The 26371-nt window shown below is 58.1% G+C and overlaps 2 protein-coding genes and 1 long non-coding RNA gene across 27 annotated transcripts in view; 1 reads left to right on the top strand and 2 right to left on the bottom strand.

Annotated features, from left to right (window-relative positions):
• RTEL1 (regulator of telomere elongation helicase 1) overlaps positions 1-2803 on the bottom strand; it is a 40525-nt gene extending 37722 nt beyond the window's left edge. For 15 of the 24 annotated variants that reach the window (XR_010154166.1, XR_010154167.1, XR_001715146.4 and 12 more), the window contains exons 1-2: positions 2603-2778; positions 1563-1834 (exon numbers count right to left, since the gene is read on the bottom strand). Coding sequence is in view for 14 of the 24 variants with exons in the window: in XM_054674488.2 (XP_054530463.1) it covers positions 1563-1664 (102 nt within the window). In the remaining 10 variants the exon portion in view is untranslated. Of the gene's footprint in view, positions 1-1562; positions 1835-2315; positions 2446-2602 lie in introns of those variants that run through there. The other 9 variants (XR_010154170.1, XM_016947119.3, XM_054674489.2 and 6 more) reach the window with 6 other exon arrangements.
• A 3268-nt stretch (positions 2804-6071) lies between these two features.
• On the bottom strand, positions 6072-7968 carry LOC107972506 (uncharacterized). Its single transcript, XR_001715143.4, has 2 exons — positions 7853-7968; positions 6072-6719 (listed from the first exon to the last, which is right to left on the bottom strand). It is a non-coding gene; the product is annotated as an uncharacterized LOC107972506 (long non-coding RNA).
• STMN3 (stathmin 3) lies at positions 6947-19716 on the top strand. Of its 2 annotated transcripts, XM_514783.9 has the most exons (5): positions 6947-7742; positions 15178-15273; positions 15556-15731; positions 17188-17379; positions 18010-19716. In XM_514783.9, exons 1-5 carry the CDS (start codon positions 7724-7726, stop codon positions 18067-18069), a joined length of 543 nt encoding a protein of 180 aa, XP_514783.5. In that variant the 5' UTR covers positions 6947-7723; the 3' UTR covers positions 18070-19716. The 2 variants fall into 2 exon arrangements, with proteins under 2 accessions (XP_514783.5, XP_063658827.1); XM_063802757.1 differs by lacking the exons at positions 6947-7742; positions 15178-15273; positions 15556-15731 and adding an exon at positions 16581-17086.
• Positions 19717-26371: the final 6655 nt, after the last annotated feature.

The raw sequence follows: 26371 nt of genomic DNA, 5'->3' as shown, positions 1-26371 counted from the left end.
TACCCAAAACGCAACACTATTTTTCAGCTTAAATAGTAAGATGACTAATTAGGTGTCAAGTCTCAAAATAGGAAACTGTTCTGCGTTTCTGGATCCAAACATTTATGCTGTCCTATCTGATGTCCTACATACGAGCTCTCAGACGGGAACCTGAGCAGGAAACTCAGGGAGGGGAAGGGTGTGAGCCGGGTACAAGAAGGCACCTCAAGGAACCCAGGAGAAGGCAACCTGCGCCACTGCCACCTCCCTGCACCCCCGAGGTTCAAAGACCTTCCAAGTGAGGCTGGCCACCGGCTGCCCCTCTAATGGAAATGCTTCCTCCTGACCCGTGAATACCAGCTGCTCCTCAGAGAGGCCCCGAAGGCACTCCTAAGTCTGTCACCCTCAAGGACTGTAGGGAAAAGAGAGATCAGACTGTTACTGTGTCTATGTAGAAAGGGAAGACATAAGACACTCCATTTTGACCTGTACCCTGAACAATTGCTCTGCCCTAAGATGCTGTTAATCTGTAACTTTGCCCCAACCTTGAGCTCACAGAAACATGTGTTGTATGGAATCAAGGTTTAAGGGATCTAGGGCTGTGCAGGACGTCCCTTGTTAACAATATGTTTACAGGCAGTATGCTTGGTAAAAGTCATCGCCATTCTCCAGTCTCGATAAACCAGGGGCACGATGCACTGCGGAAAGCCGCAGGGACCTCTGCCCTGGAAAGCCGGGTATTGCCCAAGGTTTCTCTCCATGTGATAGTCTGAAATATGGCCTCGTGGGATGGGAAAGACCTGACCGTCCCCCAGCCCAACACCCGTGAAGGGTCTGTGCTGAGGATTAGTAAAAGAGGAAAGCCTCTTGCAGTCGAGATAGAGGAAGGCCACTGTCTCCTGCCTGCCCCTGGGAACTGAATGTCTCGGTATAAAACCCGATTGTACATTTGTTCAATTCTGAGATAGGAGAAAAGCCGCCCTGTGGCAGGAGGCGAGACATGTTGGCAGCAATGCTGCTCTGTTACTCTTTACTCCACCGAGATGTTTGGGTGGAGAAAAGCATAAAACTAGCCTACATGCACATCCAGGCATAGTACCTTCCCTTGAACTTGTTTGTGACCCAGATTCCTTTGCTCACGTTTTCTTGCTGACCTTCTCCCCACTATCACCTTGCTCTCCTGCCGCATTCCTCTTGCTGAGATAGTGAAAATAGTAATTAATAAATACTGAGGAAACTCAGAGATCAGTGCCGGTGCAGGTCCTCCGCATGCTGAGCGCCGGTCCCCTAGGCCCACTTTTCTCTCTATACTTTGTCTCTCTGTCTTACTCATTTTCTCAGTCTCTCGTCCCGCCTGATGAGAAATACCCACAGGTGTGGAGGGGCTGGCCCCCTTCAAAGGACGATCGTTTTTACTTGTCAATCCTCTCTCCGACCCCACCTGGAACACCAGCCCTTTTTATGACAGACGCTGCCTCTGGCCCGGAGGGGCCTGGCTGGAATGGGCCGGGAGAGGGAAGCACACCTCGTCCTGGCTGAAGCTCCACCCACCCGCAGTCCTTTCCTCGGGGCCTGTGCTCTACCTGCTGCAGACATTCCAGGACCTTGGTCATGTACTCCTGTTGGCATTTGTAGGGCTGGAAAGGGAAGTCTACGGTCACACCATTCAGGACTATCTTGGGCATATCAGCCTGTTCTCAGAAGGGCACAGAGCGTGGCTGAGCGGCAGGCTATTCGGGTCTGTGCGAAAAAACCACTCCGAACATCTTAGGGTCTCAGGCACTCCTGGTAAGCGATGCGAGCATGTGCACTGGGACACAACGCTGTTCTCTTCGAGAATCCCTATGGCACAGACCTGGGAAAGACAGTAAGACTCTGTTTGTAGACAGCCTTTGTGGGTACCGGGCCACTTTCTCAGGCGTTTCCATCAGTCCCTCCTGCGGAGAGGGTTGGAGGGCAACCCTGGTATATCCCATCTTAAGGAGCTGGCGGGGCGAAGATGCGAAGTGGCTGGGCCTTGCCTTATCCTCCCGCCCCACAACTCCGTCCTTCTCTGGAAAAGACGCCCACAGTGCTGCAAGTTCCGCCTGCAGTAATTCCGCGACTTCCACAAGAGCGTGAGGGCTGAAGAGGCAAGCGGCACCCCTCCCGGCCTCACCAGGCGCAACGTCAGAGCGGAGGGTCTGAACCTCCGGCCCTGCCTCTCCAGCCCTCTGCCCTCCTGGCTGGCTGGAGTCCATTCCCCATCCCGCCCGGGTGGGCAACCAGATGCAGCCAAAGTAGCGAAAGAGCATGCCGGGATGCCAACCCGTGCAGCCCTCAGCAAATCACTCAACTTCTCTAAGCCTCAATCCTGCCTGGGAACTGGGACTAACAGACCAGACGCGGACACACTGAATATCGGCCCTTCCCTCCAGCCCTGGTCAAGGTTTCAGCCAACGCCGCGGCGCCAGCGCCCACGAGCGCAGGAAACTACAGGTCCCAAAATGCAGCGCGGCCAATCCGCCGACCCGCGGCTCCGAGGGCGCCATGGGGCCTGCCGGGAGCTGTAGTTTCGAAAAACCGCAACGCGCCTACGAGCCGCTCGGGTAAAAGAACCACTTGTAGGGTCACTGCGACTCACTGCTCACTTGTCTCCGCGGCGAACCTTCCAGAACCGGGGGCCCTCAGGAACTCAACCGACTCCAGTCGAGGGCCGCCACCCGTCCCCAGCTGTCAGCCAGCTCAGAGTTTTCGCGGGCAGAGGCGCGCAGTCGGCGCTGAGCCCACTGCACTTCCGCCCCCCACTTCCGGTCCGTTGCTTTGTGCTCCCGGCGGAAACTGTGCCTCCGCGGAAGGGGTCCGCCTGCTCTTCGGCTCCTCCAGGCCTACGCGGCGTTTTGCGCGTTCTGTGTCCGGCTCCGCTGGCCAGTGAACCTCACTTCGATCGCCCACAGGCAGAAATCTGGGGTCCCGCCCGTCTCCTCCCTTGATGTCATTCCCCCACCAGGGTCTGCGTTCCACTACCGCCTCTCTAGGCCGAGCCACCACCATTGCCCGGAGAGCTGCACGGGCCTCCTCCCCAGAGGCATCTTTTTACTGCTCGAGTGTGAGCCGACCGCTTTCCTGAAAATTTGAAAACGGCTGCGCCTTGCCCAGGACCCGGCTCCTGAGAGCCCTGACCGCCCCCTCTCCTTCCTCTCCTGCGTTCCAGCTTCTGCTCGGCTCACTGTCCCGCAGTGGTCCCGGCGGGCCTCCCTGAGTCCCCAGCACCCGGCACTGGCTGGCAGCAGGGCTGACTCCAAGAGCGAGGCCCGCACCGTTCTGTGGGGTCAGCCCAGCGTCACGGATGTTTGTCTCAGGCGGCCCCAGCTCCCATGCCCCAGAAGGCCCCAGGAGGAAGTTGGCGCTGCGTGACCGCGCACGGCCGGCAGGCAGCACTTCTTCGTGGCTTCTTCATGGCTGTGTTTAATGTCCACTGACGGCACATGCGAATGCCATGCGTGCCCATGCTCATGGGTGTGAGATAGTGCTCGGAGAAGCCCCAGCACTCACTGGCACCCAGCCCCATGTGCCTGTTCTGGTGAAGGAACTGCAGCCTGCCTATCTGAGACTCGGCAGGGAGTTGAAGATGAGGAGACCAGCCACACACACTTGTTGAATGAATGGGCACCAAGCACAAGTTTCGGTGCCCCCCATACGTGCTGATATGGTTCGGCTCTGTGTCTCCACCCAAGTCTCACCTCGAATTGTAATCCCCACGTGTGGAGGGAGGGACCTGGAGGGAGGTGGTTGGATCATGGGGTCAGTTTCCTCCAGGCTGTTCTGACAGTGAGTGCTCAGGAGACCCAATGGTTTAAAAGTGGCAGTTTCCCCTTCTCTCTCTCTTTCTCCTGCCGCCAGGTAAGACCTGGGAACTGGGACTAACATAGACTTCACCTTCTGCCATGATTCTTTTTTCTTTGAGACAGAGTTTTGGCTCTTTTTGCCCAGGCTGGAATGCAGTGGCACAATCTTGGCTCACTGCAACCTCCACCTCCTGGGTTCAAGTGATTCTCCTGCCTCAGCCTCTCAAGTAGCTGGGATTACAGGTGTGCACCACTAAGCCCGGCTAATTTTTTATATTTTTAGTAGAGATGGAGCTTGACCGTGTTGGCCAGGCAGGTCTTGAACTCCTGACCTCAGGTGATCCACCCGCCTCGGCCTCCCAAAGTGCTGGGATTACAGGCGTGAGCCACCGCGCCCAGCCAGATAAGTCCTCTCATTGTCCACACTTTCTGGGTGAGAAAGTGAGGCACAGAGTGTTGAGCAGATTGCCCAGAGCCTGCTCAGGAGCCAGGAGTTTACCTTTTGCAGCCACACATCTCATCTCCTGAGAGCAGTGGCCAGAAAAGGCTGTCCTGTGGACTGAGCTGAAGTCTGAGTCATCTGCTCCTTGCCAGCTGCTATAGGAGCATGCTGGCCTGGGGTGGTCAGGAACTCCTGTACCCCTGCCCTCCTCCTCTAATTGCTGATGTAGCCACAGCTCCAGCATACAGCAGGTGCTTGACAGATGTCTGTTGAATGACTGAGTGTCCTGCTGAGATATAGGGCTCCTTCTAGGAGCTAGAGTTAATTTCTTTCTTTCTTTCTTTTTTTTTTTTTTTTTTTGAGACAGAGTCTTGCTCTGTCGCCCAGGCTGGAATAGAGTGGTGCGATCTCGGCTCCCTGCAACCTCCACCTCCTGGGTTCAAGCGATTCTCCTGCCTCAGCCTCCTGAGTAGCTGGGATTACAGGCGCATGCCACCACGCCCGGCTAATTTTTGTATTTTTAGTAGAGATGGGGTTTCATCATGTTGGTCAGGCTGGTCTTGAACTCCTGACCTCGTGATCTGCCCACCTCAGCCTCCCAAAGTGTTAAGATTACAGGTGTGGGCCACCACGCCCAGCCAAGCCACAGTTAATTTCAAGAATGCAGAGGTCTGATAAAAGTCACACTTTATGAAAAACATTTTTTTTTTTTTTTGAGGTGGAGTCTTGCTATTGTTGCCCAGGCTGGAGTGCAGTGGTGGGATCTCGGCTCACTGCAACCTCTGCCTCCTGGATTGAAGTGATTCTCCTGCTTCAGCCTCCAAAGTAGCTGAGATTACAGGCACCTGCCACCACACCTGGCTAATTTTTGTATTTTTAGGATAGATGGGGTTTCACCATGTTGGCCAGGCTGGTCTCAAACTCCTGACCTCAGGTGATCTGCCCACCTCGGCCCCCCAAAGTGTTGGGATTACAGTTGTGAGCCACTGCACCCAGTCAAAACATTTTTTTAACTAGCACTAACGTGCATGTGAAAAACATCTTTGAAATGCTCGTGCACTTTCTGCATTTGATCTTGGTGAGAAGTCAAAATCTGCTCCAAGACCTGGCACTATATTGGGGCAAACAGTCAGTACACCTATTGTGTGCCTGCCAGCATGCTGTCATTACTCCTATTGCGTGTGCCTGCCAGTGCACTGAGAGTCAGTACACCTATGGCATGTGCCTGCTAGTGTGCTGTCAGTACAGCTGTTGTGTATGCCTGCTAGCACGCTGACAGTCAGTATGGCTGACAGTCAGTACCCCATTGCGTGTGCCTGCCTAGGTGCTGACAGTCAGTACCCCTGTTGTGTGTTCCTGCTAGTGCACACTGTGCACATCTACTGTGTTCCTGGCACTATGCCACGGGCTTCCACACACCTGGTCCCTGTGCTCCAGATGAGGACACAGAGGCTCTGAGAGGGCCTGGCCAGAGTCACAATGAGTGTGAGGCATTGCAGTGCTCTGAGCCTGACTGGGTGGGTCCTACCCCACCCACATGAAAGACTCTGGAGGTCCCAGAGAGGGCTACTTCTCTTGATCCCTAGCACCTGAGCTCCAGCACCCGGGGCTGGAGTCTGCCTGAAGGATGCTGACCATCCCCAACTGCTACTGTGGTGGCCAACAGGGAGGACACAGCTGCTGTGGTGGGCAGCTCTGTGTGCCTCTCTGCCCTTCTTCCTCCTTCCCAGAGCTGGCTTCCTAGGAATGGCCCAGGGGCCAACACCTCTGTGTGTATATTAGTTTGATATGGCTTCATAGCAAATCACCACAAAACCAACAGCTTAAAACAACTCCCATTCATTACCTCCTAATTCTTAGTAACGCAAGGCTGAAACCAAGTGGGCAGCTGGGCTCAGTTCTTGTGTGGAGGCCCTGGGGTCAAACCTGCCTCCAAGCCCATTCTCTTCTTGTTGGCAGAACTCACTTCCTTGCAGTTAAGGCCTTGTTGTCTTGCTGGCTGTTGGCTGGGAGCAGTTCTCAGATCCTTGCCACGTGGCCCCCTCATCTCAACAACAGAAAACCTTCTTTGGTTTGATCCCTCCGATTTCTTCAACCAGCCAAAGGAAACTGCTTTTAAAGGGCTCCTGTGATGAGGTCAGGGCCCGCCTGGTGATCCTCCAGTCTTAAGGGTACCTCTGGGCCACACAATGTCACATTCCTGGGCATCACCCCCACCAGACTCACAGTCCCGGGGATGATGCCGGCTTGCACGTCAGGGGTCAGGACTCTCCAGGCCACCCTAGGATGTGACTGGCCTTGGGTGCTCCCAACGCACTGCTAGAGCTGAGGCTTGCCCCTGGCTTTTGTGTTGCTGAGCCAGCCTCATGGCTCTGCAAGTCTTCTGAGGTTTTCAGGGTTTTGCTCCTGGCCCTATGACTTAGTTGCTTGTAGGGCAAAGCACTTTTCTCCCTGCCTCGGTGGCTTCATCCCTGCAATGGCAAAGACGCTCCGTTTGCCTACCAGGCTTTCCCTTTGGGAGTTATGAGGAGAGGGGGAGGCAGGATAGGTTGCCCCCCACTCACTAAGTGCGCACAACCCTGGCACCCCTCCTCTCCATCGTCTGGGGGCATCATTGTTTCATCTTACCCCTGAGAAACAAAGGCCCAGTGAGGTCAGACGCTTGCCCTTGGCCTGGGCCACACAGTGAGTGGAGGTCAGAGCCCAGGCGGGAAACCATCTCTTTCACCGCAAAGCCTTTGTTCTGGCCTCACTCCTCCACTTTCACTCTTCTCCGCTCAGATCCTGCCCATCCCCTGGGCTCACAGGAGATGCCCCTTGGAGGCCTCCGGGCCAGCGCCCACCCCTGTGGCTGTGGCATCCTCTCCGATGGCAGGCACAGACCTGGACCCTGTTGGCGCCAGCCCAGCCTACAGCGACCTTGGCGGCGAAGAGCTCTGCGGCCCCACCCCATGGGTGGGACCTGCTCCTCCGGCATTGCCCCTGCCCCGCCTGCCCTGGGGAATGGGGGCTCATCTCCACCCCCACCCCACTCTCAGGCCTCACAAAGCCAAGGTGGGGAAGCGGCTGTCCCGCTGTGAGCGGTTGGAGGGTGGGGGGTCTTGTTGCAGTTCGGGTAGCCCCCCTCCTCCGCCCTCTCCCCCTGAGAGCCGCGGCCCCTTCCGCAGCCAGGCGCTTGCTCCTCTCTCTCTTCCTCCCTCCCTCCCCCGCCCCCGCAGTCTCTCTCTCTCTCTCCTTCCCCCAACACTCCCTCCCTCCCTCCTCCCCCCAACCCTCTCTCTCTCTCTCTCTCTCTCTCTCTCTCTCTGTGTCTCCCTCCCCCCACCTCTCTCTCCCGCCGCGCCCGCCTCCCGCCCGCCCTCGCTCCCTCCACTCCTCTCCCCTCCCCTCCCCGGCACTGCAGCACTAGCCGTCTGCAGCTCCGGCCGCCACTTGCGCCTCTCCAGCCTCCGCAGGCCCAACCGCCGCCAGCACCATGGCCAGCACCATTTCCGGTAGGCTCCCGGGCCACGGGCTTTGTGGGGCGGCGGGATCTGAGCAGAGGCCTCGTCTGGCCTCGCCTGGGGCAGCGGCCGGCAGCGGACGCCAATTTCCCTTCTCCTACCCTGCGCAGTGCAAGCCTGGGCCCGACCCGCCCGAGGCTGGGGTCTGCGGCGCCGGCGGGGCTGGTGGGGCGCTGGGCTGCGAGGCGCCGCGCCGGGGAGCGCTCGGGACCGGGACGTCGGGCGGGGGCGCCTCGCCCCTGGGGGAGCAGCGTGCCACGCAGGGCGCGACTGCCGCAGGGTGGCTCCCAGACCCGGGCGTGGGCTCGTGACCGGGTGGGCGCGCTCGCGATGTGCGGGCGGGGTCCCTGGGGCGTCCGGCGACCCGAGATCTGGGTCCGCCAGAGCCTTCGTGGGGAGGCGGGGAGAGGGTGGGACCCTCTGCCAAAGCCCCAGCCGGGAACCCGGCGCTCCCCGCGCCAGTGCAGCACAGGGGCTGGAGGGGGCGCTGAAGGAGGGGGGCGGGCCAGACACGGCGGAGCCCGGAGTGAGGGGGACCGCGCCCTCCCCCCACACCGCTGCGGCCTCGGGGACCACCCTTTGCGACGCCCGGGCCACCTGCTCTGGCCAGAAAAGCCACTGCCCTTTGCGCCGCGGGGTCTGGATGGGGGAGGGGCGACTGCGATTCCCAAACCCTCCCGAGACCAGAGGGCTCCGCCCCTCCCGCCCCCTCCACCTCCCGCGGGGCGGACCCACCGCCTTCGAAGGTAGCGCCCACCCCGGCCTCCCGGCCCGTCCCGCGCGGAGCTGAGGCGGAGGGGCGGGCGCAGGCCCGGGCTGGGGGCGGATTCTGGACGCAGGGGAGCTGCCGGGCGACCTCGGGCGCGAGGACGCTGGGCCCGCCCGTCCCGAAACGCTCTGCTCCGCCGCGAGGCCGCAGAACCCGCTTCGTTTTTCGCTCGACGTTTGGGAGGACAGGACGAAGGGCCGCACCTCCTTCCCATCGCCGCCTCCGTCCACGAGCCGCACTCCCTGCCACCTTTTCTTACGCCCCCGGGACAGGTCGCCGCGGTCCCTCTCCCGAGCTGACTGGTTCAACTCGGGCGCCTTGGCCCGGGGCGCAGAACTCCGCCCACCCACGCGTGCCCGACCTGACCCCGCCCCTCAGGCCCCACGGGCTTGCAGGCTCCAGGTGACTTCAGCACCTGCCAGGAGGGGACCGTCTGTGTCACCGACCACACCTCCCCACCCTATCTGGGAGTCCTGTCCATCTGCGCTTCCTCCCTCCGCCTCCTCCCGGACACCCCCGGGGATACTGGGAGGGGGGCTCTCAGCGGAGGGGACTCCCCTCCTGCCCCTGAGGGCAGCGCCGTCCTCTCCAGGGCCGCCTCCTGCCCTTCCTGACAGCCTTTCCCTGACGGTCCCTCCCCATGGGCTCGGTTCCTGGGGCTGAGCTGGGAGGGCGAGGGCATCTCGGCATCTGGGCACTGGCTCCTCGCTCTTTTGTGGCCTCTGCTCACATTCTCCTTCTGCAACCCAGAGTCTGTCCTCCTCCAGCTGTGTGGTGTTGTCCGAGCTGCCTAACCTCTCAGGACCTGGGTCTCCTTATCTGGGTAGAGATGACGGTGCTGGCACCTCCCCTGGGGCTTGTTCTGAGGCCTCAATATTTCAGGAAAGGTGCTTGGCCACTTGCCTGCTAAGAGATGAGTGCTCACCGCACGTCAAGCAGCCTGACTGTGGTAGCCACATTTCTGAGTTTCCTGCCCAGGGAAAGGCAAATCGGCTGGTGGCTCCTGCCATGCTGTGCTCCTGGCACCATGAGAAGCAGCCTGGGTGACAGTGACCTCCATCTGCCCCCGGGGGGAGCCGGCAGCAGCCTCCAGGGCCCTCCAGGGGTCAGAGGCCACTGTGGTCCCCTGGCCTCTCAGTTCTGGACAGATCCCCCACCTCCGCGAGCTCCCAACAGGAGCCTGCAGTCAGGCCCAGGCTCATGACTGGGCTCTCACCCGGCACGCTGTGTGATGCTGGGTGCAATGCTTGCCCTCTCTGAGCCTTCATTCCTCCTCTGTGGAAGTGAGGCAGATAGGGTGGCTCATGCCTGTAATCCCAGCACTTTGAGAGGCTGAGGCCGGTGGATAAACTGAGGTCAAGAGTTCGAGACTAGCCTGGCCAACATGGTGAAATCCCCCCTCTCTGCTAAAAGTACAAAATTAGCCAGGTGTGGTGACACACTCCTGTGATCCCAGCAATTTGGGAGACTGAGGCAGGATAATTGCTTGACCCGGAGAGAGGGAGGTTGCAGTGAGCTGAGATTGTGCCATTGCACTCCAGCCTGGGCAGCAAGAGTAGAAACTCTTTCTAAAAAAAAAAAAAGAAGAAAGAAGAGGAGGAAGACGAAGAAGACGAAAGAGAAGGAGGAGGAGAGCTGATAAGGGCATCCACCCGGGTGGGCGGGAGGGGCGGGTGTGAGGTGTGACCTGGGAGCGGGCACCATCCACCCGGGCGGGCGGGAGGGGCGGGTGTGAGGTGTGACCCTGGGAGCGGGCACCATCCACCCAGGTGGGCGGGAGGGGCGGGTGTGAGGTGTGACCCTGGGAGCGGGCACCATCCACCTGGGCGACGGGAGGGGCGGGTGTGAGGTGCGACCCTGGGAGCGGGCACCATCCACCTGGGCGACGGGAGGGGCGGGTGTGAGGTGCGACCCTGGGAGCGGGCACCATCCACCTGGGCGGCGGGAGGGGCGGGTGTGAGGTGCGACCCTGGGAGCGGGCACCATCCACCTGGGTGGGTGGGAGGGGCGGGTGTGAGGTGCGACCCTGGGAGCGGGCACCATCCACCTGGACGGCGGGAGGGGCGGGTGTGAGGTGCGACCCTGGGAGCGGGCACCATCCACCTGGGCGACGGGAGGGGCGGGTGTGAGGTGCGACCCTGGGAGCGGGCACCATCCACCTGGGCGACGGGAGGGGCGGGTGTGAGGTGCGACCCTGGGAGCGGGCACCATCCACCTGGGCGGCGGGAGGGGCGGGTGTGAGGTGTGACCCTGGGAGCGGGCACCATCCACCTGGGTGGCGGGAGGGGCGGGTGTGAGGTGTGACCTGGGAGCGGGCACCATCCACCCGGGTGGGCGGGAGGGGCGGGTGTGAGGTGTGACCCTGGGAGTGGGCACCATCCACCTGGGTGGCGGGAGGGGCGGGTGTGAGGTGTGACCCTGGGAGTGGGCACCATCCACCTGGACGGCGGGAGGGGTGGGTGTGAGGTGTGACCTGGGAGTGGGCACCATCCACCTGGACGGCGGGAGGGGTGGGTGTGAGGTGTGACCCTGGGAGCGGGCACTACTATACCCTGCTGCTTGAGGCCGACCTGGTGCCTTTTTCTGACTCCTGCTCATGAATCATCCAAAGGCCAATCCGCATTTCCTCGGTATCTAATGTTTAGTACAAAGAGAAGCAGGGAGACAAAACAAGCCCAGTTCACCGCGAGAATTGTTTTTAACTCCCTGAAGTCAGTGAAGGGGAAGGATGGTGGGGAGGGGGCGGTGAGAAAGAAGGGAGTCAAAGAGAGGGAGGGGCCGGGCGCTGCGGCTCATGCCTGTAATCCCAGCACTACCGGGGGCCGGGCGCGGGGGCTCACGCCTGTCATCCCAGCACTTTGGGAGGCTGAGGTGGGCAGATCACCTGAGGTCAGGAGTTCAAGACCAGCCTGGCCAACATGGTGAAACCTCATCTCTACTAAAAATACAGAAAATTAGCTGGGCATGGTGGCATGTGCCTGTAATTCCAGCTACTTGGGAGGCTGAGGCAGGAGAATCACTTGAACTGGGAAGGCAGAGGTTGCAGTGAGCCGACATCGCGCCACTGCACTCCAGCCTGGGTGACAGAGTGAGACCCCGTCTTAAAAAAAAAAAAAAAAAAAAAAAGTCCAGGAATGGTGGCTCACACCTGTAATCCCAGCACTTTGGGAGTCTGAGACGGGCGGATCATAAGGTCAGGAGATCGAGACCATCCTGGCTAACACAGTGAAACCCCGTCTCTACTAAAAATACAAAAAATTAGCTGGGCGTGGTGGCGGGCGCCTGTAGTCCCAGCTATTCGGGAGGCTGAGGCAGGAGAATGGCGTGAATCCGGGAGGCGGAGCTTGCCGTGAGCCGAGATTGCACCACTGCACTCCAGCCTGGGCGACAGAGTGAGACTCCGTCTCAAAAAAAAAAAAGAGAGAGAGGGAGCAATGCCTTGAGGCTCTGGGAGGGGCTTCCCTGGCACCAGCTGTGTCTGTGGAGAGGTGGCCTGGATGGGTCTGGGCCTCGGCATCCTCTCTCTGCAATAAGAGACAGTAGACACGCTCTTTAAGCCTCACCAGCTCTGAAAATACTGGTCCAATGTCCTGCCTCGCCCCTGACCAGCCCTGCCCCGTGCACAGACTTCCCCTTGCTTGCTCTCTCCAGAGTTGGCCAATTCCTGACCTGCTGTCCTGCCCCCTCCAATCTGCCCTTCCTCCCTGTAGCCAGACCACAGGGCAGGCCTCACTCCCAGGCTCCGTTCTGTGGGTACCTGGTCCCACTTGCTCCTTGAGGGACAGTCTCTTGGGATAGAAGCTCCTCATGGGCCACCAGCTGGGAGAAGCCAAGCCAGGGGGTCTCCGTGGCCATCAGATGCTGAGACGCACCTGTGTCAGCAGCTGCAGAACCCAGTTCCTCACCTCTCAGTTGGACACGTGTCTCCTGGGCAGAGCCAAGACCTGTGAGAGGTCTGACCTGCGTCCCCACCGTGCCCCTTCTTTCCTGATGATGCAGGTGCTCACACCTGCCCCCAAATTGCTGCCAGCCGTCTGCTTGCTGAAGTGAAGCAAACTGGAAGAGAGCCTCCCTGGTGTTTGTCCTTCCTCTGTATGAGCCTACAGATCTTTTTTTCGGTGAAAATTTCAGGCTTAGGGCAGACAGGGGCTTTGAGCAGCTGTTAATCACATTTTCTGGCCTTTATGGTAAACACATTCCAGTTTTTGTTTTTTGAGACAGAGTCTCGCTGTGTTGCCCAGGCTGGAGCACAGTGGCACAATCTCTGCTCACTACAACTTCCGCCTTCCAGGCTCAAGTGATTCTCCTGCCTCAGCCTCCTGAGTAGCTGGGACAACAGGCATGTGCCACCACACCCAGTTAATTTTTATATTTTTAGTAGAGATGGGGTTTCACCATGTTGCCTAGGCTGGTCTCAAACTCTTGTTCTCAAGCGATCCTCCTGCCTCAGCCTCCCAAAGTTCTGGGATTACAGGCGTGAGCCACTGCGCCCGGCCACATTCAGAGTTTTGGATGTGTGATAAGGAAGGATGAGCTGAAGGGTAGGGGCCTGGAGTCTGCTGATAGGGAGCTGGTTGCTGGCAGAGTCAGGCCTGGAGGGGCCAAGTCCCTACCTTCTTATCCTCTCAGGACCCAGGTACGTTCTGCCCCAGCCCAAACTCCCTCTTGCTCTCTCCCTCCCCCGTCCTCTCCCCCGTCCTCCTGAGCACAGGGTTGGCCACCTCTTCAGCTCCTCTAAATGTCCCCAATGTCTCCTGACCTGCTGCTGTGGAACACATGGCTGGCACACCCTCTAACTCCCTCATCACATCCTCTTGTTTAAAATTAATTTTTAATAGGCTAGGTACTGTGGCTTACACCTATAATCCTAGTGCTTTGGGAGGCTGAGGTGGGAGGGTCTCTTGAGGCCAGGAGTTCAAGATCAGCCTGGACAAGATAGCAAGACCTATCACTACTCTCTCTCTCTCTGTATATATATATATTTTGTTTGTTTGTTTGTTTGTGTTTGTTTTTGAGACGGAGTCTCACTCTGTCACCCAGGCTGGAGTGCAGTGGCGTGATCTCAGCTCACTGCAACCTCTGCCTCCTGGGTTCAAGCGATTCTCCCGTCTCAGTCTCCCGAGTAGCTGGGACTACACGTGCCCACCACCATGCCTGGCTAATTTTTGTTATTTTTAGTAGAGACAGGGTTTCATCATGTTGGTCAGGCTGGTCTCGAACTCCTGACCTCAGGTGTTCCACCTGCCTTGGCCTCCCAAAGTGCTGGGATTACAGTTAAATGAGCCACTGCACCCAGCCAAAAGGATTATCGAGCACTAGTGAGAAACCAGGCCAGCGTGTCTGCTTAGGAATGAGGTTCGCCCTGAATAGACCAAAAGAGCTAAATTATTTTCACTGTGACAGCAGGCGCCTTCCTCTTCCCCTGACAGGGCACAGGGCCACAGGAGCCCGGCTTGCTTCTGGTTTGGGTTGGGCAGCAGGGACACTGGCTGGCGGGCACTTGATTGACCTGAATGGGCAAGAGGGCTGGCTGTGGTGCTGAACGGACAGCTTCCCTCCCTTGGTCCTTGGTGGCATCAGTGGCCCAAGCCCAGCCCTAGGTGGACAGAGAGCATGTGCCTGGAGAGGGCCTGGTTTCATCTCAAGGTGACCACACAATCATTGGGAAGGAAAAAGGAGGGTCTGAGGGCTTCATCCAGGTTTACAGCCCAAGAAAGTCCTGCCCACAGAGGGTTTGCATCTGTGCTGGTCCCGTCATGAGTAAATCTTGCCTGCTTGAGCTGGTGAGGAGTGGGAAGGAGGAGGAGGGGAGAGAGAAGTAGCGGGACAGAGGGAGGTAAGAGTCAGAAAGACACACAGTGACAAGGAATCACAGAAAGATGCACTCAGGGAGAAAGACAGAGTCAGGGGCTACACCGGGAGACACAGAAAGATACAATGACAGTGACAGAGTCAGACACACAGAAGGTAAACAGAGACTCAGACAGGCAGGGGTAGCCACTTTGTCAGTCTGGGCAGGTACCTGAGACTGAGTGGTTTATAGACGACAGGAACTTATTTCCCATCGCTCTGGAGGCCAGAAAGTCCAGGATCAAGGTGCCGGCAGAGTCAGTGCCTGGAGAGGTCTCGCCTCCTGGTACAGACGGGCGGCGTCTTCTGGCTGTGTCCCCACATGATGGAAGGTGAGGGAGTTCTCTGAAGCCCCACTCTGGGGCCACTTAGGAGGGCTCTATCCTCATGGCCTAATTCCCTCCGAATGCCTCACTTCCGCACACCGGCACCTTGGGGTTACGATTTCAACACATGAGTTTTGGGTAATGGAAACATTCAGACCACAGCAGGCAGGAGAAGGATGGAGAAACAAGTCAGTGTGGAAGATGAGACAGACATTAATGCCGAGAGAGAGAGGAAAAGCGGGGAGAGGCAGAGGGCGAGAGAGACAGAGGGCAGGGGACACACCACGGAGACAGTGCCGGCGTCTGGAAGCGAGAGAGCTGGAGAGACGAAGGGGCCGGCAGTGTGGAGACACACAAGAGAGCGTGCTGGGCAGCTCCGTGTCTCACAGAGACATGCTAGAGGCAGCCATGGGGAGGGAAAACGGGGGCCCAGGTGGGCAGGCCCCAGTGGTGCTTGCTCAGCCCAGCCTTGTGCCCACAGCCTACAAGGAGAAGATGAAGGAGCTGTCGGTGCTGTCGCTCATCTGCTCCTGCTTCTACACACAGCCGCACCCCAATACCGTCTACCAGTACGGGGGTGAGTGCCTGGCTGCCGCCTGCCCTGCCCTGCGGTGCCTGCCCACCTCACCTTTCCCCCCGGCCTCCGGCAGTCTCTCTGAACTCCCGTCCTGGCTGCCTCTGGAGAGGGAGGTTCTAGGGGGAAGGGGCCCATCCTGGGGGCTGAAGCCTGGGATTCCGGCGGGAGCAGCCACCCCCTCTCGCCCAGCCCTGAGGTTGGATGTGTGCTGGGAGCATCCCGCTCAGCCCACGCCATGCCCTGGCCGGGCCTCTGAAGCTCTACTCTGGTCTTGCCCTGCAGACATGGAGGTGAAGCAGCTGGACAAGCGGGCCTCTGGCCAGAGCTTCGAGGTCATCCTCAAGTCCCCTTCTGACCTGTCCCCAGAGAGCCCTATGCTCTCCTCCCCACCCAAGAAGAAGGACACCTCCCTGGAGGAGCTGCAAAAGCGGCTGGAGGCAGCCGAGGAGCGGAGGAAGGCAAGGAGTCCTCCACCCCCCACCCCCCAGGAGTTTCAACGGAGGCAGCCCACGGGGACAGGGCCTGCAAGAAGCAGGGTGCTCCCGGACAGGCTTGGTCAGTGCCTTGGCCTGGAGCAGGAGGGGCTGTGGCTCCCTGGGCCTCTTTCTGAGAGATAAGAATGGGATGGGGAGAGGCCGGGTGTGGTGGCTCACGCCTGTAATCCCAGAACTTTGGGAGGCTGAGGCAGGCAGATCACTTGAGGTTGGAAGTTCAAGATCAGCCTGGCCAACATGGTGAAACCCCATCTGTACTAAAAATACAAAATTAGCCAGGTGTGGTGGTGCACACCTGTAATCCCACCTACTAGGGAGTCTGAGGCAGGGGAATTGCTTGAACCCAAGAAGTGGAGGATGCAGTGAGCCGAGATTGCGCCACTGCACTCCTCAGCCTGGGCGACAGGGTGAGACTCCATTTCAAAAAACAAACAAAAACAAAAAAAGAAAGGGATGGAGAGGAGGAAGGGTTCCGAGGCGGCCACCTGGAAGGAGCAGGAGCCTCTGGTGAGGGTGGGAGGCACCCTTGTCAGGGCCAGCAGGATGCTAGGGGGTGGTCCCCAGATGGGCCCTGGGGACGTCGGGTGGGGCATCCCTCTCCCAGACAGGGAAGCTGGAGGAAGGGCCTCATGTGTGAAGACCCTGAGGCTTGCTGGAGGGCGGAGGGGCCCTGGGAGAGGTGGGTGTGGGCTCCAGGTCCCCTCCCTGCAGCCTCCCCTACCACCAGCCCCTCAGAGACTGAAACAGAGATAAAAATGTCCTTTTGGGAGTGCCACCCTGGAGGCCATCGCATTGGGCAGGGGAAGCGGCTCCGTTCCCTTCCCGGTGAGGCCAGAGACCAGGGTTCACAGGGCTGACTAGTAGGGACTGGCATGTGGGTGCGGGTCCTGCTGCCCCGCTCTCCTCCCAGGGGTCACCAGCCGGCCCCTCCCCCAGCATCCCTGGGGACCCTCCGCTCCTGGGCACCTAATTGGGAGCTGGGAACCCGGTGTGTAACAAGCAGCTACTCTGCTCAGTGGGCGGATGTCCGAGGAAGAGAGAAAGCTCAGAGACCGCCCACAAGTTTAGGGTTTCCTGCTGCTGGTCCTTGGAGGGGCAGACGCGCAGGGCAGGGTGTGCAGTGGCGGCAGGGCACGGCGGGGGCCCTGGGCGCAGTCAGGACCGCGGGACCCGCGCGCGAGGCAGGGACGGGGGCGGGGGCGGCGGATCGCGACCCCCTGGCCCTGCCCCGACCACAGGCCGGATGGCAGGCGAGGGTTCCCAGGGCAGCGCCCGGGGGTCCCGGCGCCCACCGAGGCCTGGGCAGGTGGAGGCGCCAGGTGAGGCGAGCGGGCGCTGGGCGGGAGGCGGAGAGCAGGGAGGAGTCCGGCGGGGCAGGGCCCGGGGTTGCCGCTCACGCGCGTCCGCCGGCCCCGCACAGACGCAGGAGGCGCAGGTGCTGAAGCAGCTGGCGGAGCGGCGCGAGCACGAGCGCGAGGTGCTGCACAAGGCGCTGGAGGAGAATAACAACTTCAGCCGCCAGGCGGAGGAGAAGCTCAACTACAAGATGGAGCTCAGCAAGGAGATCCGCGAGGCGCACCTGGCCGCACTGCGCGAGCGGCTGCGCGAGAAGGTGCGGGGGCGGGGCCGGGGCGGAGCTCGGAGCGGGGAGAGGGCGGGGAGGGGGCAGGGCTAGCAGCAAACAGGGGGCGGGGCACTGGGCGGGGGCGGGGCCAGGGCGGAGCTCGGAGCGGGCAGGGGCCGGGGCGGAACTCGGAGCGGGCAGAGGGCGGGGAGGGGGCGGGGCACTGGGCGGGGGTGGGGCTAGGGCGGAGCTCGGAGGGGCGCAGAGCGGGGCCGGGGACCCCGAGGCGCTGAGCTGTGGTGGGGGTCGGGGGCTCCTCCCGTGTTTACTGGGCGTCCCCAGCAGCGCACGAGGCAGGTCGAGTCTGGTCCTGGCGGGACAGTAACTAGCCGCAGTAATAGATGGCTAAATTCATTATATTGAAAGCTTCTGAAGGAAGCTCGGCTCCGGTACGAGCTAGAAGCGGGGCCCAGCCAGCTTCCAGGAAACCCGTCCTTGGTCACCGGCCCTGCTCTGCGCCTCCCCGGTGCTCCCGCCCCTTCAACTCAGGGTCCTGCCGGAGGCCAGCCCGGATGAGGCCGGGCGGGTGCCAGGGCGCCACGGCCTGCGCGCCTGGGGGTTCCCGGAGTCGCCCCAAGCCACCCCCGCCCTCAGGCCCTCCCGCCCCCTGTCCTGCAGGAGCTGCACGCGGCCGAGGTGCGCAGGAACAAGGAGCAGCGAGAGGAGATGTCGGGCTAAGGGCCCGGGACGGGCGGCGCCCATCCTGCGACAGAACACGTTCGGGTTTTGGTTTTGTTTCGTTCACCTCTGTCTAGATGCAACTTTTGTTCCTCCTCCCCCACCCCCGCCCCCAGCTTCATGCTTCTCTTCCGCACTCAGCCGCCCTGCCCTGTCCTCGTGGTGAGTCGCTGACCACGGCTTCCCCTGCAGGAGCCGCCGGGCGTGAGACGCGGTCCCTCGGTGCAGACACCAGGCCGGGCGCGGCTGGGTCCCCCGGGGGCCCTGTGAGAGAGGTGGCGGTGACCGTGGTAAACCCAGGGCGGTGGCGTGGGATCGCGGGTCCTTACGCTGGGCTGTCTGGTCAGCACGTGCAGGTCAGGGCAGGTCCTCTGAGCCGGCGCCCCTGGCCAGCAGGCGAGGCTACAGTACCTGTTGTCTTTCCAGGGGGAAGGGGCTCCCCATGAGGGAGGGGCGACGGGGGAGGGGGGTGATGGTTCCTGGGAGCCTGCGTGTGCAGCCGGTGCTTGTTGAACTGGCAGGCGGGTGGGTGGGGGCTGCAGCTTTCCTTAATGCGGTTGCACAGGGGTCCTCTGAGACCACCTGGCCTGAGGTGGACACCCTGGGCCTTCCTGGAAGCCTGCAGTTGGGGGCCTGCCCTGAGTCTGCTGGGGAGTGGGCATTCTCTGCCAGGGACCCATGAGCAGGCTGCATGGTCTAGAGGTTGTGGGCAGCATGGACAGTCCCCCACTCAGAAGTGCAAGAGTTCCAAAGAGCCTCTGGCCCAGGCCCCTCCGTGGGACAGCCCCGCCGCCTCTCCCCACCAGGGCTTTGCAGATGTCCTTGAAAGACCCACCCTAGAGCCCTTTGGAGTGCTGGCCCCTCCGGTGCCCTCTGCCCTGGTGGAAGCGGCAGCCACAAGTCCTCAGGGAGCCCCAAGGGGGATTTTGTGGGACTACTGCCCACAGATCCAGGTGTTGGAAGGGCAGCGGGTAAGGTTCCCAAGCCAGCCCCCACACCCTTCCCACTTGGCACCCAGAGGGGGCTGTGGGTGGAGGCCTGACTCCAGGCCTCTCCTGCCCACACCCTCTGGGCTGAGTTCCTTCTTTCCCTTGGACGCCCAGTGCTGGCCTTGGAGGACAGTCAGCTGGAGGATGGCGGTGGGGGAGGCTGTCTTTGTACCACTGCAGCATCCCCCACTTCTCCACGGAAGCCCCATCCCAAAGCTGCTGCCTGGCCCCTTGCTGTAAAGTGTGAAGGGGGCAGCTGAGTTCTCTTAGCACCCAGAGCCAGGGCCCTCAGCTTCCATCCTGCGGGAGGCCTTGGCCGGGCACTGCCAGTGTCTTCCAGAGCCACACCCAGGGACCACGGGAGGATCCTGACCCCTGCAGGGCTCAGGGGTCAGCAGGGACCCACTGCCCCATCTCCCTCTCCCCACCAAGACAGCCCCAGAAGGAGCAGCCAGCTGGGATGGGAACCCAAGGCTGTCCACATGTGGCTTTTGTGGGACTCAGAAAGGGAAGCAGAACTGAGGGCTGGGATATTCCTCATGGTGGCAGCTCTCATAGCGAAAGCCTACTGTAATATGCACCCATCTCATCCACGTAGTAAAGTGAACTTAAAAATTAAATCAAATGAACAATTAAATAAACACCTGTGTGTTTAAGACATGGTTGAACTGTCTGTGTGTGTCCTGCACCTGTGGGGTCGGGGGCAGCTGCGGGCTCCCTGTCTGGGAGTGAAGATCTGCTCTGTGTGTATCTCCAGACTGAAGCTGGTTATAAATCTTATTTTATCATCATGATTATGAATTGTTCTATTGACAACGGTGATTTTAAGATATGAGCATGTAAACTACACACAAGCCCACTTTCCTCTCTGGAATCCAAGGGGTGAGGTGTCAGGGTGGGGGGTGGCAGGGCCCGCTGCTGTGGGTGGGGCTGGCGGGGGCTCCCCTGCCCTCCCTCAGGGCGGAGCCCTCCTCAGGGGCTTCCTGTTGTTCAGGACTCTGTGGCCCGCTGCTCAGGAGGAAAGGGCAGGGCCTACATATGTATGCATCTGAGGCTGGAGCCTCTAGGCTGTGGGACTTCCTGACATGGGGGCAGGTGCTACGAGACCCCTGGGGCTGCACCCCACTGTTCTGTGGACTCACCCCACTCACCCCATTCACCCCTGGACAGCCGGTTGTTCACGGTCACAGGTCTGGACCCAGGATGGGGGACGGAGTAATAAAAAGTAAGAAGACATTCTGGGCTGGGCGTGGTGGCTCAGGCCTGTAATCCCAGCACTTTGGGAGGCCGAGGGAGGTGGATGACCTGAGGTCAGGAGTTCAAGACCAGCCTGACCAACATGGTGAAACCCTGTCTCTACTAAAAATACAAAATTGGCCAGGCGCGGTGGCTCATGCCTGTAATCCCAGCTACTCGGGAGGCTGAGGCAGGAGAATGGCGTGAACCCAGGAGGCGGAGCTTTCAGTGAGCTGAGATCGCGCCACTGCACTCCAGCCTGGGCGACAGAGCCTTGAGACTCCATCTCAAAAAAAAAAAAAAAAAAATTAGCCGGGTGTGGTGGCTCACACCTGTAATCCCAGCTACGTGGCAGGCTGAGGCAGGAGAATCGCTTGAACCTGGGAGGCGGAGGTTGTAGGGAGCTGAGATCGTGCCATTGCACTCCAGTGAAACTCTCTCAAAAATAAAAAATAAAGATATTCTGACTGATGGACATGCCTGTCCCACCAAACAGCCACTTGGGGTGCCCAGGGGCCCCCTGTTAGGAGGGAGATGTGTTTGTAGTGGATGTCTAGACTTTCTGTGCTGAGTCCATGTCCTAGAAGGGTGTCTGGTCCACACAACCCCGAGAGACCCAGCTTCCTCCTCTCCCGGGGCAGCCCTGGTGGCATTCCTGGGCTTGAAGGAGCTCTTGCTATCACCTCTCCTCCAGTCCAGGGAGTGTGGGCAAGTCAGGACCTCGGACTCAGCTGGGGAAGATGTGGAGACAAAAGAAATCTGCAAGGGAGAAGATGGCAGGAGAGAGAAAAGAAAGACATTGAAAAAGTTTGCAGGCCGGGCGCGGTGGCTCACACCTGTAATCCCAGCACTTTGGGAGGCCGAGGCGGGCGGATCACGAGGTCAGGAGATCGAGACCATCCTGGCTAACATGGTGAAACCCCATCTCTGCTAAAAACACAAAAAATTAGCCGGGCGTGGTGGTGCGTGCCTGTAGTCCCAGCTACTCGGGAGGCTGAGGCAGGAGAATGGCATGAACCCGGGAGGTGGAGCTTGCAGTGAGCTGAGATCGCATCACTGCACTCCAGCCTGGAAGACAGTGAGACTCCATCTCAAAAAAAAAAAAAAAAAGAAAGAGTTTGTAGGCCAGGCGCAGTGGCTCATGCCTGTAATCCCAGCACTTTGGGAGGCTGAGGCGGGTGGATCACGAGGTCAGGAGATCAAGACCATCCTGGCTAACATGTTGAAACCCCGTCTCTACTAAAAATACAAAAAATTAGCCAGGTGTGGTGGCGGGTGCCTGTAGTTCCAGCTACTCGGGAGGCTGAGGCAGGAGGATGGCGTGAACCCGGGAGGCGGAGCTTGCAGTGAGCCGAGATGGCGCCACTGCAGTCCGGCCTGGGCAAAAGAGCAAGACTCTGTCTCAAAAAAAAAAAAAAAAAAAAAAAAACAGAGTTTGTATATGGCATCCCTGTATCCTGGGCATACAGACACACGCATGCCACATACAACATTGAAAGCATTTGTATATGGCATCCCTGTATCCTGGGCACGCATGGGCACGCAGACACACACACCACACACAAACACACGTGGGCCTTGGCCTCCCGCAAGACCAAGCTGATCGCAGGCCGGGTGCCTGGCAAGGCACTGAGGGCAGATGGAGTTTGTGACAGTCGCCATGTGGAGCCTCTGGCATCAAGTGGGGGCGGACATTCCTTCACAAACTGATCGCACTTTTCCCGTGAAGAAAAGGAAAGGCAGGCTCCTCCTGGGAGGCCAGACAGAGCTGTTTAGTGACCTATTGTGTGTGACAAGTCACCCCTTAATGAACAACGAACATTATCTGTCAGTTCCCATAAGTCAGGAGTACAAAAGCTGGGGGTTTCTGGCTCGGGGTCTCTCATGATGTTGCAGTCAGGACGCTGGACGAGGCCCTGGCCGTCTGAAGGCTGGGCAGGGGGTGGGGCACCCTCTTCTGAGAAGGCTCCCTCCTGAGGCTGCAGGCAGGAGGCCTTCATTCCTCACCACATGGACGATCCAGGGGCCGCCTGAGTGTCCTTGAAACATGGCTCTGGGGGACCCAAAGCCAGCGACCTGGGTGGGGGTCGCTGGGTGGGGGGATATTGGGAGGAACCCAATGTCCTCTGGGTGTGGGGAGCCACGTAAGTTCTGCTGTTAGAAGTGAGTCACTGAGAAGACTCATGCTTAGGAGGGAGTTGGGTTCCAGCTTTTGAGGTGAGGAATGTCAAAGGATTTGTGAACATATTTTATTTTCTTATTTTATTTATTTATTTAGAGATGGAGTCTCGCTCTGTCGCCCAGGCTGGAGAGCAGCGGCGCAATCTTGGCTCACTGCAACCTCTGCCTCCTAGGTTCAAGCGATTCTCCTGCCTCAGCCTCCTGAGTAGCTGGGATTACAGGCGCGCACCACCATGCCTGGCTAATTTTTGTATTTTTAGTAGAGACAGGGTTTCCCCATGTTGGCCAGGCTAGTAGAGACGGGGTTTCATCATGTTGGCCAGGCTGGTCTCGAACTCTTGACCTCGTGATCCGACCGCCTTGGCCTCCTAAAGTGCTGGGATTACAGGTGTGGGCCACCATGCCTGGCCTTATTTTACCTTTTTGAGACGGAGTTTCACTCTTGTTGCCCAGGCTGGAGTGCAATGGCATGATCTCGACTCACTGCAACCTCCACCTCCTGGGTTCAAGCGATTCTCCAGCCTCGGCCTCCCGAGTAGCTGGGATTACAGGCATGCACCACCTGGCTAATTTTGTATTTTTAGTAGAGATGGGGTTTCACCATGTTGGTGAGGCTGGTCTTGAACTCCTGACCTCAGGTGATCCACCCACCTTGACCTCCCAAACTTTTGGGATTACAGACGTGAGCTACAGTGCCCGGCCAGTCTGTGAACGTATTTTAAAACCACATCAGACACTCTGCCTAGAGTGACTGCTATGATCTGAATGTGTCACCTCCGAAGTTCACGTGTTGGAAACTTAATCCGCAGCGCAGCAGTGTTCTGCTCTATTAAAAGGGCTCCTGGGAGTGGGCTCTCTCTGACCACGTGAGGACACGGTGGTCAAGGTGCCATCGTGGAAGCAGAGCCCAGGCCCTGACCTGATGGCCCCTTGCTCTTGGACTTCCCAGCCTCCCAAACTTTGAGGAAATAAATTTCTGTTCTGTATTAAATTACCCAGTCTGTGGCATTCTGTTACAGCAGCACAAAACGGGACAAGACAGTGACTGTATGTTTTGGACACAGCTGGTGCTTGCTTGGTGTCTGGGGCAGCAGTGGGTGCCCCCCAAACAGGGGTGTCCAGCAAAGCAGGTGGGGATACGGCACAAGCGGAGGCCTGACTCAACCAGTTGCTCCCCCACAGCCCGCTGGGCACTCGTGTCGGGCAAAGGTGCGGCCATGCAGAAGTGAGCACAGGAAAAGCTGGTGCCAACCACAAGTGCTTCTCCTTTTGCTGAAGAAAAACAATTCTGATGTTCTGCAGTTGCTCAGTTTCCTGGGACTGCTGTAAGAAGGACCACAAATGAAGTGGCTTAAAACAACAGAAACTCAGCCAGGGGCAGTGGCTCATACTTGTGATCCCAGCACTTTGGGAGGCCGAGGCAGGAGCATTGCTTGAGCCCAGGAGTTTGAGACCAGTCTGGGCAACATGGTGAAACCCCATCTCTACAAAAAATACAAATATTAGCCAGGCGTGGTGGTGCTCGTTTGCAGTCCCAGCTACTCTGGAGGCTGAGGTGGGAGGATCGCTTAAGCCCAGGAGTTCAAGACTGTAGTGAGCCATGATTGTGCCACCCAGCCTGGGAGACAGAGCAGGGCCCTCAACAAACAACAAACAATAAACTTGTATTTCTAGTCACCAAAATGTTGTGTGTATAGCAGAGTTTATTATTTTCGAAACACTTTCAAATTTTTTTAATCTTCATAATGTCTACTCTGGGAAAAACAGGATAGACATTGTTACACTAACCTTTTTTTCTGGTTGCAAATGTAAGACATGGTCATTGCATCACTGCAAAACACAAGGACAAGAGGCCAGGTGCAGCGGCTCATACCTCTAATCCCAGCAAGGCCTCCCACCTTTGGGAGGCCGAGGTGGGCGGGTCACCTGAGGTCACGAGTTTGAGACCAGCCTGGGCAACATGGTGAAACCCCATCTCTACTAAAAATACAAAAATTATCTGGACGTGGTGGCGCACGCCTGTAGTCCAGCGACTTGGGACGTTGAGGCAGGAGAATCGCTCGAACCTAGGAGGCAGAGGTTGCAGTGAGCTGAGATTGAACCACTGCACCCCAGCCTGGGTGACAGAGCAAGACCCCATCTCAAAAAAAAAAAAAAAAAAGTTATTTGTTAATATCACCGTCAAGCTCATCAGAAAGTACTGGGAAGCCTTCGACCTCACAATGGCAAAATTCTTTTTTTTTTTCTTGGCCCAGGCACAATGGCAAAATTGTTATTCTTACTTCAAAGCTCAAATTTTATCACTGGTAACAAATGCTGTCAGTTGCTTTCCTTAAAGTGCATGGGTTTTTGTTTTTTCTTTCACTCCCCTGACATAAAATATTTGGTATTTTTCTATACCGGCAACCAATTCTCCAAACGCTAACTGGGTGTCCAATATAATACAGGTAAATTCTGACACTGCCTTCCTGGAGTGTGTGTCAGATCCTACAAATTACAAGGGCTCAATCCTAACCGACTGCCCACACTTCAGACCCCGGGAGCCAGTCCAGAGCCACTTATGTTTATGACCACTGGGCTTTCTAAATCAGGGGTTCTCACAACCTGCTCTTCAGGTTAGATGATTTACTAGAATGTCTCACAGAACTCAAGAAAATTTGTATGTTTGTCAGTTCACTATAAAGGAACAGCCAAGTGGAAGAGATATTCAGCCATCCCAAGTGGAAGTAGACCTGAGTAAACTTTTATCCAGTATTGGACAATATCCTCTAAGGCGTGAAGCAATGAAAAGAATCAGACCCATAACAAAAGAGTGTATCTGCTTTCGGGATCTAGGAGTGCTACAATTAAATAAAAAACGAGAGTATTTTTAAACAAAGATTAATTTTAAAAAGAAAGAAAGGCTGGGCCTGGTGGCTTATGCCTGAAATCCCAACACTTTGGGAGGCCGAGGTGGGTGGATCACCTGAGGTCAGGAGTTCAAGACCAGCCTGACCAACTTGGTGAAACCCTGTCTCTACTAAAAATACAAAAATTAGTCAGGCCTGGTGGCGGGCATGTGTAATCCCAGCTACTCAGAAGGCTGAGACAGGAAAATCACTTGAACCCAGGAGGCGGAGGTTGCAGTGAGCCAAGATCGCGCCATTGCACTCCAGCCTGGGTGACGAGAGTGAAACTCTGTCTCAAAGAAAAGCAAAACAAGAGAAAAGGGTATAATGATCCCTTGCACAAGCCCATGTATTATAGTACTGCGATCCTTCCCATAAGGAAACCAAATCGGAGGATCTGGCATTTTGTACAAGACCCCAGAGCTGTTGACAACATTGTGATTCCACGACATGGGTGCTACCAAAGCCTCCCACTCTGGCAGCCACCGTCCCTGCGGAAGCGAGGTATTGACTGTGGCTGATATATGCAGTGCTTTCTCCGGTAGACAGAGTCGGCTCGTTTCCTTTTACATGACAGGACCAGCAGTATACCTCAACCATCATGCCCTAAGGACACACCAAGGGTCCCACCTATGTTTCTGTTTTTGCTTTGAGATGGAGTCTCACTCTGTCACCCAGGCTGGATGGAGTGTGGTGGCATGATCTCACCTCATCGCAACCTCCACCTCCCCGGTTGAAGAGATTCTCCTGCCTCAGCTTCCCGAGTAGCCGAGACTACGTGTACACGCCCAGCTAACTTTTGTATTTTTAGTAGAGATGGGGTTTCACCATGTTGGCCAGGCTGTTCTTGCACTCCTGACCTCAGGTGATCCGCCCATCTCGGCCTCCCAAAGTGTTGGGATTACAGGCTTGAGCCACTGTGCCCGGCCTGCAGGCAACACTTTCTTCTCTTTTTATTTATTTGTTTATTTTTTGAGACAGAGTCTCACTCTGTTGCCCAGGCTAGAG

The sequence above is a fragment of the Pan troglodytes genome, chromosome 21, assembly GCF_028858775.2.
Source record: "Pan troglodytes isolate AG18354 chromosome 21, NHGRI_mPanTro3-v2.0_pri, whole genome shotgun sequence".
NCBI lineage: Eukaryota > Metazoa > Chordata > Mammalia > Primates > Hominidae > Pan > Pan troglodytes.
Note: the sequence above shows the minus strand (reverse complement) of the source record. Positions and strands in the feature narration are given on the sequence as shown.

What these genes read in the sequence shown, in the direction of transcription:
- STMN3 (XM_063802757.1), top strand. Translation starts at nt 16,640, where the DNA reads ATGTGGGTGCGGGTCCTGCTGCCCCGCTCTCCTCCCAGGGGTCACCAG. An exon ending in TGGGCAGGTGGAGGCGCCAG is followed by an intron (nt 17,087 to 17,187) that starts GTGAGGCGAGCG and finishes GGCCCCGCACAG; the next exon opens with ACGCAGGAGGCGCAGGTGCT. An exon ending in GCGAGCGGCTGCGCGAGAAG is followed by an intron (nt 17,380 to 18,009) that starts GTGCGGGGGCGG and finishes CCTGTCCTGCAG; the next exon opens with GAGCTGCACGCGGCCGAGGT.